The sequence below is a fragment of the Trichomonas vaginalis genome, chromosome IV, assembly GCF_026262505.1.
Source record: "Trichomonas vaginalis G3 chromosome IV, whole genome shotgun sequence".
In the NCBI taxonomy this organism is placed as follows: domain Eukaryota; phylum Parabasalia; order Trichomonadida; family Trichomonadidae; genus Trichomonas; species Trichomonas vaginalis.
In genome coordinates, this window is record NC_067206.1 from 38,520,075 (window position 1) to 38,537,548 (window position 17,474).

General features: G+C 31.0%; 2 protein-coding genes and 2 pseudogenes across 4 annotated transcripts, besides 10 other annotated features; 2 read left to right on the plus strand and 2 right to left on the minus strand.

Annotated features, from left to right (window-relative positions):
* Positions 1 to 1,709: part of a mobile genetic element that runs on past the window's edge.
* On the minus strand, positions 150 to 456 carry TVAGG3_0244800 (annotated as a pseudogene). Its single transcript has one exon. A coding segment is annotated over exon 1 (307 nt).
* Positions 1,710 to 3,220: 1,511 nt separating the features above from the next.
* On the minus strand, positions 3,221 to 4,208 carry TVAGG3_0244810 (annotated as a pseudogene). Its single transcript has one exon. A coding segment is annotated over exon 1 (988 nt).
* A 2,453-nt stretch (positions 4,209 to 6,661) lies between these two features.
* Positions 6,662 to 6,698: a mobile genetic element.
* Positions 6,662 to 6,698: a terminal%2Cinverted (terminal inverted repeat of Banshee-A3 transposon ID:TVAGG3_0244820).
* A 2-nt stretch (positions 6,699 to 6,700) lies between these two features.
* Positions 6,701 to 8,433: a mobile genetic element.
* Positions 8,434 to 8,471: a mobile genetic element.
* Positions 8,434 to 8,471: a terminal%2Cinverted (terminal inverted repeat of Banshee-A3 transposon ID:TVAGG3_0244840).
* A 1,177-nt stretch (positions 8,472 to 9,648) lies between these two features.
* Positions 9,649 to 9,681: a terminal%2Cinverted (terminal inverted repeat of Banshee-A3 transposon ID:TVAGG3_0244850).
* Positions 9,649 to 9,685: a mobile genetic element.
* Positions 9,682 to 10,444: a mobile genetic element.
* A 1,506-nt stretch (positions 10,445 to 11,950) lies between these two features.
* Positions 11,951 to 17,474: part of a mobile genetic element that runs on past the window's edge.
* TVAGG3_0244880 (Prim-pol domain family) lies at positions 12,170 to 13,603 on the plus strand (the record flags this gene model as incomplete). Its single annotated transcript, XM_051227814.1, has 1 exon — positions 12,170 to 13,603. A coding segment is annotated over one exon (1,434 nt), but the record flags the coding sequence as incomplete, so codon positions are not given.
* On the plus strand, positions 14,255 to 14,482 carry TVAGG3_0244890 (uncharacterized protein; the record flags this gene model as incomplete). The annotated part of the gene is made up of 1 exon (XM_051227815.1): positions 14,255 to 14,482. The coding sequence occupies one exon, from the start codon at positions 14,255 to 14,257 to the stop codon at positions 14,480 to 14,482; it is 228 nt and encodes a 75-aa protein (XP_051112801.1).

The following is a 17,474-nucleotide window of genomic DNA, read 5'->3' on the forward strand; positions in this document are numbered from 1 at the left end:
TATAACTGAAATGGTGAAAGTTCTTGAAGCAGACAAAAATATAACAACAAAACTGACCGATATTTCTAAAGGTAAGTTTATAATACAATTTTATGTCAAAACTGGCGTACTGTCAATATTTGACGGAGAGAAGTCAGTTCAAGAACAACTTACTGACCTGCTGCCAAAATCTGCTCGATGGAAGCTGTCGTTATGCCAATCTGAGGAGCCCCAGCAGGTTTCATCGAACGAATCTTCAAAAGAGCATCTTCCGTGAAAAGTGCTATTGGTTTTGTAAACTTCTTTGCTTTCAATTCATTTGGACCGTCTCTGTCACCAGTATATTGTATTTGAACTGTACCAACAGTTGAAATACCACCCATAAAGTCTTCTGAGTCAGCAAATGGAATGCCAAGCCAAAAGTTTGAACGGTCTCCATTTGTATATTGAGTGTTTTGAGCTCCTGTATGAGTCCATACTTTCACATATGGCATAATAGAACTTTGCATTTCAGGGTTAATGGTTGTTGTGAAGTTGTTGTTAAAGTTCATAGCATCTAATGTCAAGTTGTATGACCTCATATCCTCAACTGTAGAATATTCTTCTCTTGGATAATATTTGCCATCTATGTTTATATGGTATTTAATACCAGGGTTGTAGAAGCAAGAATAGTCATTTATAGTTCGTCTGAACAGTACAAACATAGTATCTGCATGTTTCATTGCAGTTGTTAAAGGCAATATCTGTTCTTGCACCTGCGGTTCCTGGATTTTGGTTTCCAAACTTCACCTGCAAAGTCTTTGACAGATATTTGGTGTATAGGGAACATAAGTGGAACTGCAATATATTTGGCAGCTAAAGCATTTGAAATATCTGGGTCCAACATATAGACTGCAAGTCTGCTTTCTATTCTCTTGCATTCAAACTTTTCGCATGTGAACTTAACTGGGTCCCAAGCATCTCCAGCAGCATTGAAATAATAGTTTACTTCAGTGTTGAGGTTTGAGAAACCAAAGTCTAAGTCAACTTTGTTTTTGCAAAAGTCGGCGAATGACATTTTATTTGTTCCCACTACTTCTGTAAGAGTGAATGGGTCTTGTGTTGGTGCAATGACTAAGTTATTTTTGCTTGGAGTAAGTTCGATAGAAATTTTTCCTGCCCAGTTTGGCAAGTATCTTAAAAAACCTGAAGATGAGGAAAGATGACAAAGGAACTCTAAGTTTCAATTTTACTTTGGTTACTGCTGCTGCAGTTTGTCCAGAAAGGTTAACATAAACTCCTGGAACGTTAGGGTCAAGTCTTCTTATTTTCTCAATAGTTGCATACTGGTCTGTTTGTTCTCTAGCTTGTGGTTGTACTGAGTTTCTCAAAGCGAACCATTCATAGTTTGCCCATGTTACTGTTTGAACTAAGTCAGAGTTAGAATATATCTTATATCCCATGAAAACTTCTGGAGCATATTGGTATCCGACATAGAAAATTCCATTGCAACCTTTCTTGTCAGACAACTTGGCAGAAGGTTTTATTTCAATGTCTTGTTCCACGTATAAGAAAGAGTTGTCAATAGAAATAATATGAAACCTGTCGCAAGCAATATCTACTGTTGTTGAAGAACCTTCTCCAAACTCACCTACATTTCCATAAGAAACAGCAGTTGTATATTCGTAAGTTCCAGGAACTATTTCTGACCTTCTAATGGCATTGTCGCATTCGTTATACCATTCGGAAACATTTCCATTCATAGGCATCCAAAACTGTTGGCGTTATATTCTGAGCGGCGTACATTTCATATGAGTAAAAATATAGAATAGTTGGATTTATATGTCATAATAGAACCCACTCCGACCAAGCTTTACTTTCTTCCTGACTGAGTTTTTAACTCTTCTTTTTCCTTCATTGCCCTCTGCTTGAAGTTGTTGCATCTTTGCATTATGTTCATCTAGTATGTTGCAAATTTCCCATGTCCTTTTTGCCTTTTGGCTCTGGTCGCCCATCTCAGGTAACCTATATCCTAGAAAGAGTTTGTCATAGTCTGTATTTGAGTCTTCGCGTATTGTTTGCATGACTCTTTCCTGAGTTTCTGGTTCAAGCTCTTCAAACAGTGCCTGTCCATATGGAATAAGCTCGTTTCCAAATATGTTTTTGTAGCCATTCTGGTTTTCTTTCCATGTTACCAACTATATCTTTTGTGAATGGGAAGGCTTCTACCCAATCTTTCAGTCTTGCGTCGTTTATTTCTGTAGTTGGTTTTATTTTGTCAAGGAACATGTTTTTCAATACTAACATTTCATTTGGTACTGTCCATTTGAGTTTTCTTAAATATTCATCCCTTCTCGGTTCATTGTCTGCAAAGTAAGTTTTTATGACATTTTGTAAACTTTCGTTTGCAAGGTCATGTACAATAGGTTCTCTTCCTTCTATCTCCCTAACTTTCTTTCTAAACTCTTCACCAAATATACCATCTCTATGGTTCTGTGTAGTTCTTTGAGATAAATGTTCTAGAACGTCAGGTGTTATATTTCCATCAGCCATGTTCATTTCATACTGGTCCAAAATATCTGCATCTTTCATATCTTTCAATGGCATTAAAGCCGCGCTGAAAATACCAGCTATATCTGGTTCACCATTGACTTCCATTGCGTCTACAACTTCTTGGAATTGAGGTTGTAAGTTTATGAACCACCTATCCGGGTTAGCTTTATGACCCCATCTCATTGTAGTTCCATCGTCTGCAGAAACAAAAGTAGGTTTGTTTCCATCTTGGTTAGGTTCTGAATGAACTTTAAACAATGTTTCATTTCTATATGTTTTCTTGAAATTTAACCTTTTATCTTCACCGAGTTCATCCGAAGATTGAACGTTAAATGCTCGTAAGTAAAAAGGGTTGTTGTATTTGTGTACATTTTTTTTCAGTTCTTCCATTCTATGCTGGATATTTTCATCTGATGTTGGAGTCTTTTGTATGTCGGCAAACATTTTTCGATATTCTTCTACTATGTCAGCCGAATTTTTTTTAGACTCTTGGAAATATTCCATATTCTCCGCATACTCTTGTTGAGGGTCAAGATTTTTCGGCTGTTCCAAATCTTCATCTAGTTCTGTGAAGTTAGTTTCCAAAGGAAGGACTTGTTCGTTTCCTTCAGGCTCTTCTAGCTTTTGTTGCTGAACTATTTCTTCCATGTCTGGTTGTATCTGAACTAGTTCTTCCTGTGGAGTTTCTTGTACCTCATCTGCTGGCATTTCATATATTCCGAGACCGTTTTCAACAAGTTCCCTTTCTAAGTCATCCGGACTCATAAACCTTTCTTCTTTCGTTCCGTCTCTATTTTTTACGCGTTTCATGAAGAGAGTTAAATTGTCATTTAGCTCTGACATCAAATATCTCGGAGTAAATTCGTTCATGTCATTTGGATGATATGCTATTAAATCATATCCCTTAGCGAGCTTGTATTTTCCAGGTTTGAAATTATATCCCCTTTGGTGCAGAGCCATAAAGCTAAATAGGTTCGGGTCAGTATTTCCATCCTTGAACTTTCTAATAGCTTCTTTATATCTGTCACTAAAGTCAATACTATCTGGGTAACCATAGTCTTCTTTAAGCATTTTTAAGAATTCTTGGTTTCCTTGTTCTCTACTTCTTTTATGTCCTTGCTCTGTTTGTGGTTGTTGTTGTGCTGGTTGTGGTGCAGTGTTTTGAACTGTTGGTTGTTGTGTTGGTTGTTGTGCTGGTTGTGGAGGTGGTTGTTGTGCTGGTTGTTGTGCATGCCTGTGTCTGTGTCCATGTGACGATGTAAATGTTCTAGGTAGTCCTGGTGCAGGTGCTTCTCTTGGAGGGTTTGGTGGTATATAAGTTCCACCAGCTGGCACATATGTTCCATCTGCAGCGTAATGTCCTACCTGACTTTTCGTTTTTAAGAAAGCATTTACTAGGTCTGTTTTGGTCTGTTGTAACTCTTTTTCTTGACTTTTCACAACAGTTGCTCTAACGGCGTCATAGGCACTTTGAACTGCCTGTCTCGTTGCTGCATCTGTTATTTTCGTCATATTTTGTGCTACTTCTTTTAACTCTTTGTCGAAACCTTCAGACTTCAGTTTCTTTCCAGATGAGAAGTCGTTCACTTGTTTACCTTACTATGAAGAGCTTCGAAAGCGTTCTTAAAGTCAGCATTTGTTAAAGCTTCATTTGAACTATCTTCATCCGCTTGTATTTTTGTCCTTATTGACCCTATGAGTTGGGCTGCTTTAGCGTTGGCTTGGGCATCTAACCAGTCATTGTTAGCTTTTATATATTCTGCACTTTTCATTGCCTTTTGCATGGCTGCGTCGTTATTTTTACTTTCTTGTGCTAAGTTTTCATACTGTACGGTTTGGTTTTTGCAACTGTAAAAGTTTTTCTGCCTTTACATTTGCTTCAACTTCTTTTTTATACTCATCGCTATCCATATATGTCTTCAGGGCTTTTTGTTTTATCTCTCATCTTTCAGTATTTTATATTGAGTAGTATGGTTTTTCAAATTTATGACATCTTGTTCCATTTTTGCTACTTCTGCTGCTTTTTCTGACACTTTTTTCGCATATTCCCTCTGTACTTAGTTCTTTCAGTTGTTCTTCTTTCTTCTTTTTCTCTACGTTTAACTCATTGAGTTTCTTTGTGTGTCTGTCATATTCTAGTTTTTTTTCGTTTTCGCTTATTTGTTTCTGTATGTCTATGTTTGACTTTTTGACATCTGTTATTTGATTTTTGAGTGAACTCAAATTCATTTGACTTTGAGGGTTATAAGCTGTTCCGTCTGCAGCTCCACCATAGCCTGCCATTTTCGCTAAAAGTGCCGCTCTTAAACCTCCACTCTGTGCACCAATGACTCGGTTTAAAAGCATAGGATTGCTTGACATTTGTTGCAACATAGTGGGGTCATTCAGCATTTGTTGTTGCAACTGTTGTTGTGGTGTCAGTTTTACTATTGGATGTTTCAATGCTCTCTTCCTCTTACGTATATTCTTACGTAGCTTACGTGGCATTTTAAGTGAAGTTAAAAAGCGGTTTTTGACAGATGTTTTATTGTGACTTCTTCGTAAAGACTTTGTTGAGATTTCTTCGTAAATGAGTGTAAATGACCCAAAAATATATTTTAGGGTAGAAGGTTAGATATAACCTCTTTTCTAACCTCTTTTCTACCCTCTTGAATTTTCATGAATTTCTTCGTAAAGACTTTGTTAAGACTTCTTCATCTAATTTCTCATGAACTTTCTTGTCTATGTTTTGTTGAGATTTCTTCGTAAAGACTTTGTTGAGATTTCTTCGTAAATGACCCTAGTAGTATATTTTTGGTGTAAATTTCATGAAAATTCAAGAGGTGAAAAATTAGGTGAAAAAAACAGGTTATATCTCACCTCTTCACCTAAAATATATTTTTGGTGTAAATTTCATGAAAATTCAAGAGGGTAGAAAAGAGGTTAGAAAAGAGGTTATATCTAACCTTCTACCCTAAAATATATTTTTGGTGTAAATTTCATGAAAATTCAAGAGGGTAGAAAAGAGGTTAGAAAAGAGGTTATATCTAACCTTCTACCCTAAACATTATTTTTGGTGTAAATTTCATGAAGAAATCTCAACAAAGTCTTTACGAAGAAGTCTTGACAAAGTCTTTACGAAGAAGTCTTGACAAAACATTTACGAAGAAATCTTGACAAATTCAAGAGGGTAGAAAAGAGGTTAGAAAAGAGGTTATATCTAACCTTCTACCCTAAACATTATATTTTGTCTGATTTTACGAAGAAGTCTTGACAAAACATTTACGAAGAAGTCTTGACAAAACATGAAAACATATATAATTTGTGAAAAGTGAAACATTATATAATGTTTTCGACCAAGAAGACTAACAATTTTCCGAATAAAAACTTCATTTATACTAAACATCTTCAGGGCTAGAAGGCACGAAGTGCCTGGAAGCCCCACTACCTTTTTTTTTTTTTTTTTTTTTTTTTACGGTAGTGTTTACTAATAGATGAATAGTATATAAATTCTATTAAAATGGATTTGATCCAAAAAAATATAAAACCAAAAATAATTGTTATAATTTAAATGAAGAAGTAATTTAAAACGATTTTATTTATGATCAAATTTTATATATTTTTTGGATCAAATCCATTTTAATAGAATTTATATACTATTCATCTATTAGTAAACACTACCGTATATTATTTTTTAAGCTATCTTATTTTTTGAAATTTTATTCAAATCTTTGGTCGCAAGAAGAATTGCATGATAAATAAAAACATTTAATCAAAGTCAATTTTATTTTTCATATTCAAATGGACTGAGTGTTAACATTTAACATTTTTTGCTAATTGTCGTCAAAAATTAGGCGTAAAGCAAAAATTGATATTTCATATGGTTTTATGATAGATAAGCATTATATTCCCACTCATTATATTCGTAAATTTTGAGGTTTATCCTTCGCTTTTAAGATCATTGAATTTGATTTTTATATAAAATAGTTATATATTAGAAAATAATATGAGTTTATGTGATATTATTTTTCAGAAGATTTCATTCTATATGCCTATGAAAAGTATTCTCAAAACTAACTTTTCCTAATTATAATTAAATCTAGAATATTGTATTATGCTTAGTATTATTTCATTTTTCTCATTCAATTTAGAATTTACAAATGTCAAAAAATTGAGAGCTGTCACTTTTGATGAATTTCTGTTTATTACATTGGAAAATCATCGCAATTTAATATCTCTTTATATTGAATTGAGAAATAAAAAAATCAAATGGATTCATTTCTTCAATTTCAAGGAGATTGTAAAAATTGATAGAAGTGTTATTGCAACAAATTGTATTTGCAGCAAAAAATATCATTTGCTCGATTCCATTTTTGGAATAAATTTGCTGGAACAATGTTAAATTAAAACAGTTGCTTAATTTTTCTTCATTGTTTTCATAAAAAAGTAACAAGTTTGCAACTGAAATTTCAAAATTTTGATAATTGCCAGTTATTTCAGTAAATATATATATTTGCTTTTCTTCATCTAAAAATGGCAAATATTGATTTGCAATATTAACTAAAGTTTGGGATAAATTGTTCCAGTTTGATTTTACAATTTGTGAGCACATTATGTAATATGTAAATTTATCCGCTTTGTAGGAATTTAAAATTGTTTGTTGTTCTGTTTCAGTTAAATTACTGAATTTTTCAAGATTAATATTGTGATAAAAAATAGAATCCTTGAAACATTCTGATATCTTTTCAATGTTTAAAAACGGATGCTAAAAAATGTAAAAGAACTTCATCAGTCACTGTAATTTTTTTTGAAAAATTTATCCCAATTCAAGCATCCAATTGATCTTTCTGTCATTGTACTTATGCATTGATAAAGTTGATTTAATGAATCCGAAGAATAATCATTATGCTTGACTAGTTGAGTTAGTTGATACAGACTGTCGTCAGCCATTTTAAAAAAATGAATAAAATTGTATAGTAAATTATATTTGTGAAATTTGTGACGCTACATTCAATCTAAGACCAATATCTCAAAGAATTCCTCATTTAAGTATTACTTTCATTGTTTTTTAAAAAACATCTTTGCTTATTTGTTCACTTTTTGACATTTATTATATGCTTTTTATCATATTTCCGATGATATGAATATATATTCTATATAAGAATGACGCTACATTCAATCTAAGACCAATATCTCAAAGAATTACTCATTTAAGTATTACTTTTCATTTTTGATTCAATTTTCGAACGGTTTTCGAAATTTTGCATCATTTCATTTTTTAATGGAAAATCATCTATATTTAATCAAAAAAGAGCAAACTTTACAGACGAAATAAAATATTTATCAGGGAACAATCTGATAAATACCAAAAATCAACATCGAGAGATGAAAAAACGAATATAATCAAACAAGTTCTTCAATATTTTAATATTAAATACGCCGAAAATGAATCTAAAGCTGTCAGAAGATATTTTAGTTATATTGCAGTTAAAAATATTCCCGCAGTTACTGGAAAATATCCTGATACAATTGTTCGCAAAGATATGCTTTATTCGCATGATCATACAAATATTATTAATTCAAATAATATTGAACGTTACTACCGTTGCATCGATCATTCTTGTCAAGCACGTTATTTAGTTAAAATTGAGAACAGTTCAGTTTCCGAAGATTTACAAAAGGAACATATACCCGAATGCAGACAATTTAAAAAGTTACAAAATGAAAAAAATGATCTTCATAAATCAATGACTCTGACAGAAATATACAATAAGGCAATGGCAAAATTTTCTGAAGACAACGGCACTTTTCAGCAGATTAAAAAATTTATGACAGAACTTGCTGTTGGTACTGATGAAAACCCATTAATTAAAGATTCATTGGTCAGGGAAGTTTATAATAAGTCCAGAAAATTTTCTGTTGGAGAAAAAATTACAGACGATGTGTTGTAAACAGAAATTCATCAAAAGTGACACCTCAGAAAAGCTAAAATATTGAATTTTTGGAACTTTTGATAAAGCACGTTTTTAAATATTAATTAAAGTAAATGTATATTTTGTAAAGATTCTTTTTAATAAAAAAATAGAATTTTGAAGAAGAACACAAAATCTTCTGAAAAATAATATCACATAAACTCATATTATTTTCTAATATATAACTATTTTATATAAAAATCAAATTCAATGATCTTAAAAGCGAAGGATAAACCTCAAAATTTACGAATATAATGAGTGGGAATATAATGCTTATCTATCATAAAACCATATGAAATATCAATTTTTGCTTTACGCCTAATTTTTGACGACAATTAGCAAAAAATGTTAAATGTTAACACTCAGTCCATTTGAATATGAAAAATAAAATTGACTTTGATTAAATGTTTTTATTTATCATGCAATTCTTCTTGCGACCAAAGATTTGAATAAAATTTCAAAAAATAAGATAGCTTAAAAAATAATATACGGTAGTGTTTACTAATAGATGAATAGTATATAAATTCTATTAAAATGGATTTGATCCAAAAAATATATAAAATTTGATCATAAATAAAATCGTTTTAAATTACTTCTTCATTTAAATTATAACAATTATTTTTGGTTTTATATTTTTTTGGATCAAATCCATTTTAATAGAATTTATATACTATTCATCTATTAGTAAACACTACCGTATATTATTTTTTAAGCTATCTTATTTTTTGAAATTTTATTCAAATCTTTGGTCGCAAGAAGAATTGCATGATAAATAAAAACATTTAATCAAAGTCAATTTTATTTTTCATATTCAAATGGACTGAGTGTTAACATTTAACATTTTTTGCTAATTGTCGTCAAAAATTAGGCGTAAAGCAAAAATTGATATTTCATATGGTTTTATGATAGATAAGCATTATATTCCCACTCATTATATTCGTAAATTTTGAGGTTTATCCTTCGCTTTTAAGATCATTGAATTTGATTTTTATATAAAATAGTTATATATTAAAAAATAATATGAGTTTATGTGATATTATTTTTCAGAAGATTTCATTCTATATGCCTATGAAAAGTATTCTCAAAACTAACTTTTTCCTAATTATAATTAAATCTAGAATATTGTATTATGCTTAGTATTATTTCATTTTTCTCATTCAATTTAGAATTTACAAATGTCAAAAAATTGAGAGCTGTCACTTTTGATGAATTTCTGTTTATTACAGATGAAATTGCTAATTTTTGTTTAATAAATGGCGAGCAGTTTTTCATTGGCCATGATTTTCAAGCAAATTGTGAGACGATGTTTTTTGGTTTTGAGAAGGCAATTCAATTTGCAAAAGAAGCCACAGATTTATTTTGCGATGGAACTTTTAAAATTACACCAAAACATTTTCAAAAAGGACAGATGCTAACAATTATGATTTGTGAACCTTCAACAAATCAATATCTACCACTTTTATTTATATTCATGAAAAACCGCACATTTGAATCTTATAAGAAGGCATTTGAATATATTTTTACTGTCAAGGGTATTCAATTTTCAAAGCTAATTCAAATTCATTGTGATTTTGAAAAGGGAATGATAGAGGCACTTCAACAAATTTTCCCTAAAGTCTGTATAATTGGATGCCTATTTCATTTCAAACAAGCTTTACACAGGAAACTTGTAGCACTTTATACAAAAAATTTCAATACTTTACAAAATTCTTTATTTAAGCTATATTCTATTACTCCATTCATGTCTCATGAAGAATTTGTACTTACAATGCATATAATTAATCAAAATAAAGTTGATTCGATCAAAGATTATATTGATTATTTCAACAAAGTTTGGTTGCCGCACTACAATTTAATATCTCAATATAATAATGCAACTGCAATATTCACTAATGATTGCCTCGAGAGTATGCATTCAGAATTTTCTTCGTTAAAACATCCAAACATTTATGAAGCTATTAAGAAGATATCTCAAATCCAATAGTTAGTATGGGTTAGTTGGGTATGGTGGCACTGCGCACCTACTTACCCATTATATGTGAATTTGACACTTTACAAAACCACTAACGTATATTTTACAACACAAACACATACACTAACTTAACCTTAAATATTTACAAAGCCGCCAACCACTTCACTTCACTAACGAACTCATTAATGTAAAAATAAACGTTCTCACTATCGTTCTCACTAACGACTTCACTAATGTTCTCATAAATTTTCCTCAATATCTTCATCATCAGTGTTAACCCTATTGTAGTCATACTTGAAGCCATAAACTTTCTCTAACTTCTTAACGTACAATTTACATAACTTACCTTCGTCATCGTATGGTTTAATGATATAACTATTTCTATCTTATACACAGTCAATGAAAAGTCAACTGGTCTCGGATGTATTTGAAAGAACATGTTATGCCTCAGGAAGGAAGAATAAATGTTTAAATGTATGTTTGTTATATTTTCGATTTGTATGAGTTGCTTTTGTTCTGTCATTACATCCAAATAAAAATAAAATAAAAATAAAATAAAAATAAACTTAAAAATTAATGATATCACCACCCTCACACGTATGAAAACATAGCACAAAAATAAATTTAGGTGAAGTGATGAAAACTCACCTCCTTTTTCACCTCTTTTTCACCCTGGTGAATTCATTGCTTTATAACTCTCTTCCTTTCTCCAACTCTTCTAGCTTCTTCTTAAGTTCAGCAATGTTGTCCTCATGAAGTTTAATCTTTCTCAAAATTCCTTCTTTATCTAATGGTTGCTTTATCTTTCTAAACTGAACTCTACCATCCTTCATAGTATGAATGTAAAAACCTTCGTTGGTGTTCTAGATCTGAAAACAATAGAAATAAAAGCAAGTATGGCGATATAGTTTATGAGTTCGTTGATGAAATATCTGACGAAGCTGTTGAAATAACAGATTATGGTAAGCATTCGTTTGAGTTCTACTACTATGTTGAGAATGAAGACGCATTCTATTATTATACAGGTCTTAACTATCGAAAACTTCATATAAACTTTACAAAAACAGGTGCTGCTTATGTTTGTATGATAGATACAGAAAACAAGAGTGTAATTTTATTCATAAACAAATTCAAACGCTTGTACGGCTTCATGTAGGACAAACATTATTTTTCAACACTAACGCCAACACTTAGGACAAACATTCATGACTAACATTACTGTATAACATAGACACTAACTTCATCGAAACTAAACGTAAATGTTTTGTCATGACTTCATCGTAAATGTTTTGTCATGATTTCATCGTAAATGCTTTGTCGAACTTAAACGTTAATGTTTTCACTGTTACCATGTTACCATGTGCTACCAGGTTAATTAACTTCTCTTAAAAATGATGACAACATGACATTTTGACAACAGTCCAGGAAATAAATTTTATCGTTTATGTTTACGTTAATGTTTTCATTAATGTTTACGTTAATGTTTACGTTTATGTTTACGTTAATGTTTACGTTTATGTTTACATTAATGTTTACGTTTATGTTTACGTTAATGTTTACGTTTATGTTTACGTTAATGTTTTCACTGTTACCATGTTACCATGTGCTACCAGGTTAATTAACTTCTCTTAAAAATGATGACAACATGACATTTAGACAACAGTCCAGGAAATTTGATGCAGTCCAAAAATAAAGTTAGTTTTAAAATTATTTTTATTTTTTTATTCCTATATAAATGACAGCAACAAACAACAACAGCAACTATATCATTTCTGATGAAAAAGTTATTGATTCATTAGCTGAGGAATTAGTTGTGGCAGAAACTAAAACCCTCAACGAAAGAATTGGTGAAAATAAGATTGATTTACATAACTACCTCAAACACGATGGAGGAAGAGGAAGGAAAACTGGTGTGGCTTTATTAGTAAATAAAATTCCAAATTTAACTATTATAGATGTTGATATCAATAAATCGTACAATGATGAACTTAAAGAAACAGTTAGAAAAGACATTCTATCAAAACTTTCGGATAAAGATGTTATCGTTAAAACCGCTTCAGGAGGTCTTCACATTTATTGCAACACTAATTTCTTCTATGCAGTTTCGAACAGAATGATTAAATGCTATTCCTGCAATGATTATGATATTGATATAATGACTTCAATGGATGATTCAAAGCGTTCTTTAGTAGTTATGGCTGATTCAAGAGTTCGCAAGAATGCAACAGAACCAATCAATACATACTCATTCATTCGTGGAAGTTACGATTCAACATTAACTAGAACAGTGAATGATATATTAAATGATTTGAATATTAAGGTAAGAGTTGAACAAAAGAATGAAGAAATAAAGACTATCATGAATGAAAACAAAGATGTAAACATTGACGATAAACTTGCCCAGAGCATAGTTGATGGCATCAGTGATTTTGAAGTACATAATGACGGTGGAAACATGAATTTAGAAAAAGAAATAACATTATTCACACTGTTTCAAGCAATTAATTCGTTACCTAATCATTTGATTAATGAAGCATACGATAACGTTTATAACTTCTGCAGTTTAACAGAAAATGCAAAAAGTAATTTTGAAAAAGCACGTAGTAGATATGCACATTTAATGACTTCTCCATTTGTTTTGGTGAAGATTCTAAAACTATATCAAAAGGAATATTATGATGAATACGTTTTACCTTTATTACGTAAGCCAAAAATAACATTTGATATAAAACTTGATGACTCGTTTTTGATAACAGATATTAGACGCAAGGCTGAAAATCATCGGTATAAAAACAGTTCTGAAGTAATTGAGGATTTATCACGTGTAATCCGTTTTGTAGATTGTGGAAATAAATATTTCATTCAAAAGGACTATAATATCCACGACAAAATGAATCAAATATCATTCGTTCTTCAATCAAACATGAAAGAGTCACTCAAAATGATTAAATTATTTAAAGAAGAAGGTAAAACAATAACAGCATGGGATGTACTACTAAATCAATTATCCCCATTAACCGTTAAGGGTGTTTGCTTTAAATCTGATTCCCCGGATGTTTTCTCAACGTTTCAAGGTTATAAATACAACATTCTCGAAAAGCCTGATTACTCAAAAATTGAGATGTTTATGAATTTCATTAAAGAAGCCATTTGTGATAATAACGATGAAGTGTATAAATACCTACTCGGCTGGATTGCATCAATGATTCAACATCCTGGAATCAAGAATGAAACAGCAATTATTTTGAAAGGACTTCAGGGAACAGGTAAAAACAGATTTACAGACATTATTTCTGAACTTCTCGCCGGTTATTCATGCAAAAACATTACCGAAATAGGTGAGCTAACGGGTAATTTCAATTCAGTAGTTGAGAATAAAATGTTTCTTGTACTTAATGAACTCAAGAATGTAGGTGAAGATAGACTCGCAAACTTCAACGCTTTGAAATCAATTATAACGGATAATGAGATTAGAATTAATGAAAAGAATCAACCCAGAAGAACTGCTCAGAACGTTGCAAACTTCATTTTCGTAACTAATAACGTTTACCCTGTCAAAATTGAAGTTGGAGACAGAAGATACGTGGTTTTAAGAGTTAATGGTAAATTTAAGGGTCAATTTGATTACTTCAAGAATTTAATGGATTCATGCACAAAGGAATTTTATGATAACCTTTTAACATATTTTATGCAATATGACCTTTCATCATTTAATGTACGAATCATTCCGATGACTGAAGCCAAACAAGATTTAATTGAATTATCAACAAATCCTTTAGATGTATGGATAAATACACATTATGATGAATTGTGTGCAGGTATGACGTGTAAAAATGCTCTATTCTGCAAACCATCAGACATGAAAGACAAGAATTTCCAAATGAGTATTAAGGATAAATGTGATAGGAAACATAGAAGAATAGACGGTAAACAAACATGGTGTTATGTTTTGAAAGAAGAAATGAAAGGATTATATAAACAGGTTGAACCAAACGATAATGAGGATTCATTTACTGACGATGAAATACCTGTAAATGAAGCTTTATAAAGTATGATTGGAATTTATTTTTGCATTAATCCTGCTGTGTTGTCAAAATGTCATGTTGTCATCATTTTTAAAAGAAGTTAAATAACCTGGTAGCACATGGTAACATGGTAACACCATCAGTTATTCAAAAATAATTCATAAATGCCTTCCTCCTTTCGTACCTGTTGTCAAAATGTCATGTTGTCATCATTTTTAAAAGAAGTTAAATAACCTGGTAGCACATGGTAACATGGTAACACCATCAGTTATTCAAAAATATATTTTTGGTTAGTCTTCATATGGATATTTTACAACAATTCCCCAATGTATAAACTTTTCATACGCTTTTTCATAAGCTTTATATACCTTCAGAAATTTTGCATAATCTTTAGAAGCATTTAGATATTGTTTAAATGCTTTGTATGTCTTCAGAAATTTTGCATAATCTTTTACATGTTCTTCGTTCTCTTCTTCTGTCATGAGTTCCGAATATTCTAAATTCATGTTCTTTCATATGAGATAAAATTTTATAAAAAAAAAATAAAATTAGCTTAGATTTTTTTATTCTTCCTCTTTGAAGTTGTCGAAACTTCTTCGTATATGTTTTGTCGAAACTTCTTCGTAAACTAAACGTAAATGTTTTGTCATGACTTCATCGTAAACACTTTGTCAAAACTTCATCGTAAATGCTTTGTCGAAACTTCTTCGTATATGTTTTGTTATGATTTCATCGTAAATGTTTTGTCATGATTTCATCGTAAACACTTTGTCAAAACTTCATCATAAACACTTTGTCAAAACTTCATCGTAAATGCTTTGTCGAAACTTCTTCGTATATGTTTTGTTATGATTTCATCGTAAATGTTTTGTCATGATTTCATCGTAAACACTTTGTCAAAACTTCATCATAAACACTTTGTCAAAACTTCATCGTATATGTTTTGTCATGACTTCTTCGTATATGCTTTGTCGAAACTTCTTCGTAAACTAAACGTAAATGTTTTGTCATGACTTCATCGTATATGTTTTGTTATGACTTTGTCATGACTTCATCGTATATGTTTTGTCAAAACTTCATCGAACTTAAACGTAAATGTTTTGTCATGATTTCATCGTATAGGCTTTGTTATGACTTCATCGAACTTAAACGTAAATGTTATGTCGAAACTTCTTCGTAAACACTTTGTCAAAACTTCTTCGTAAACACTTTGTCAAAACTTCTTCGTAAACACTTTGTCAAAACTTCTTCGTAAACACTTTGTCAAAACTTCTTCGTAAACACTTTGTCATGACTTCTTCGTAAATGTTTTGTCGAAACTTCTTCGTAAACACTTTGTCAAAACTTCTTCGTAAACACTTTGTCATGACTTCATCGTAAACTAAACGTAAATGTTTTGTCATGACTTCATCGTAAATGTTTTGTCATGATTTCATCGTATAGGCTTTGTTATGACTTCATCGAACTTAAACGTAAATGTTTTGTCGAAACTTCTTCGTAAACACTTTGTCAAAACTTCTTCGTAAACTAAACGTAAATGTTTTGTCATGACTGCATCGTAAATGTTTTGTCATGATTTCATCGTATAGGCTTTGTCATGATTTCATCGTAAACACTTTGTCAAAACTTCATCGTAAACTAAACGTATATGTTTTGTCATGACTTCATCGTAAATGTTTTGTCAAAACTTCATCGAACTTAAACGTATATGTTTTGTCAAAACTTCATCGTAAACACTTTGTCAAAACTTCATCGTAAACACTTTGTCAAAACTTCATCGTAAACACTTTGTCAAAACTTCTTCGTAAACACTTTGTCATGACTTCATCGTATATGTTTTGTCAAAACTTCATCGAATTTAAACGTATATGTTTTGTCATGATTTCTTCGTATATGTTTTGTTATGATTTCTTCGTAAATGCTTTGTCGAAACTTCATCGTAAACACTTTGTCGAAACTTCTTCGTAAACACTTTGTCAAGACTTCATCGTATATGTTTTGTCAAAACTTCATCGTAAACTAAACGTATATGTTTTGTCAAAACTTCATCGTATATGTTTTGTCAAAACTTCATCGTAAACTAAACGTAAATGTTTTGTTATGACTTCATCGAACTTAAACGTATATGTTTTGTCAAAACTTCATCGAACTTAAACGTATATGTTTTGTCATGATTTCATCGTAAATGTTTTGTTATGACTTCATCGAACTTAAACGTAAATGTTTTGTCGAAACTTCTTCGTAAACACTTTGTCAAAACTTCTTCGTAAACACTTTGTCATGACTTCATCGTATATGTTTTGTCAAAACTTCATCGAATTTAAACGTATATGTTTTGTCATGATTTCTTCGTATATGTTTTGTTATGATTTCTTCGTAAATGCTTTGTCGAAACTTCTTCGTAAACACTTTGTCAAGACTTCATCGTATATGTTTTGTCAAAACTTCATCGTAAACACTTTGTCAAAACTTCATCGTATATGTTTTGTCATGACTTCTTCGTAAATGTTTTGTTATGACTTCTTCGTAAATGTTTTGTCATGACTTCATCGTAAATGTTTTGTTATGACTTCATCGAACTTAAACGTAAATGTTTTGTCGAAACTTCTTCGTAAACACTTTGTCAAAACTTCATCGTATATGTTTTGTCAAAACTTCATCGAACTTAAACGTATATGTTTTGTCAAAACTTCATCGTAAACACTTTGTCAAAACTTCTTCGTAAACACTTTGTCAAAACTTCTTCGTAAACACTTTGTCAAAACTTCTTCGTAAACACTTTGTCATGACTTCATCGTATATGTTTTGTCAAAACTTCATCGTAAACTAAACGTAAATGTTTTGTTATGACTTCATCGTATATGTTTTGTTATGATTTCTTCGTAAATGCTTTGTCGAAACTTCTTCGTAAACACTTTGTCAAGACTTCATCGTATATGTTTTGTCAAAACTTCATCGTAAACTAAACGTAAATGTTTTGTTATGACTTCATCGAACTTAAACGTATATGTTTTG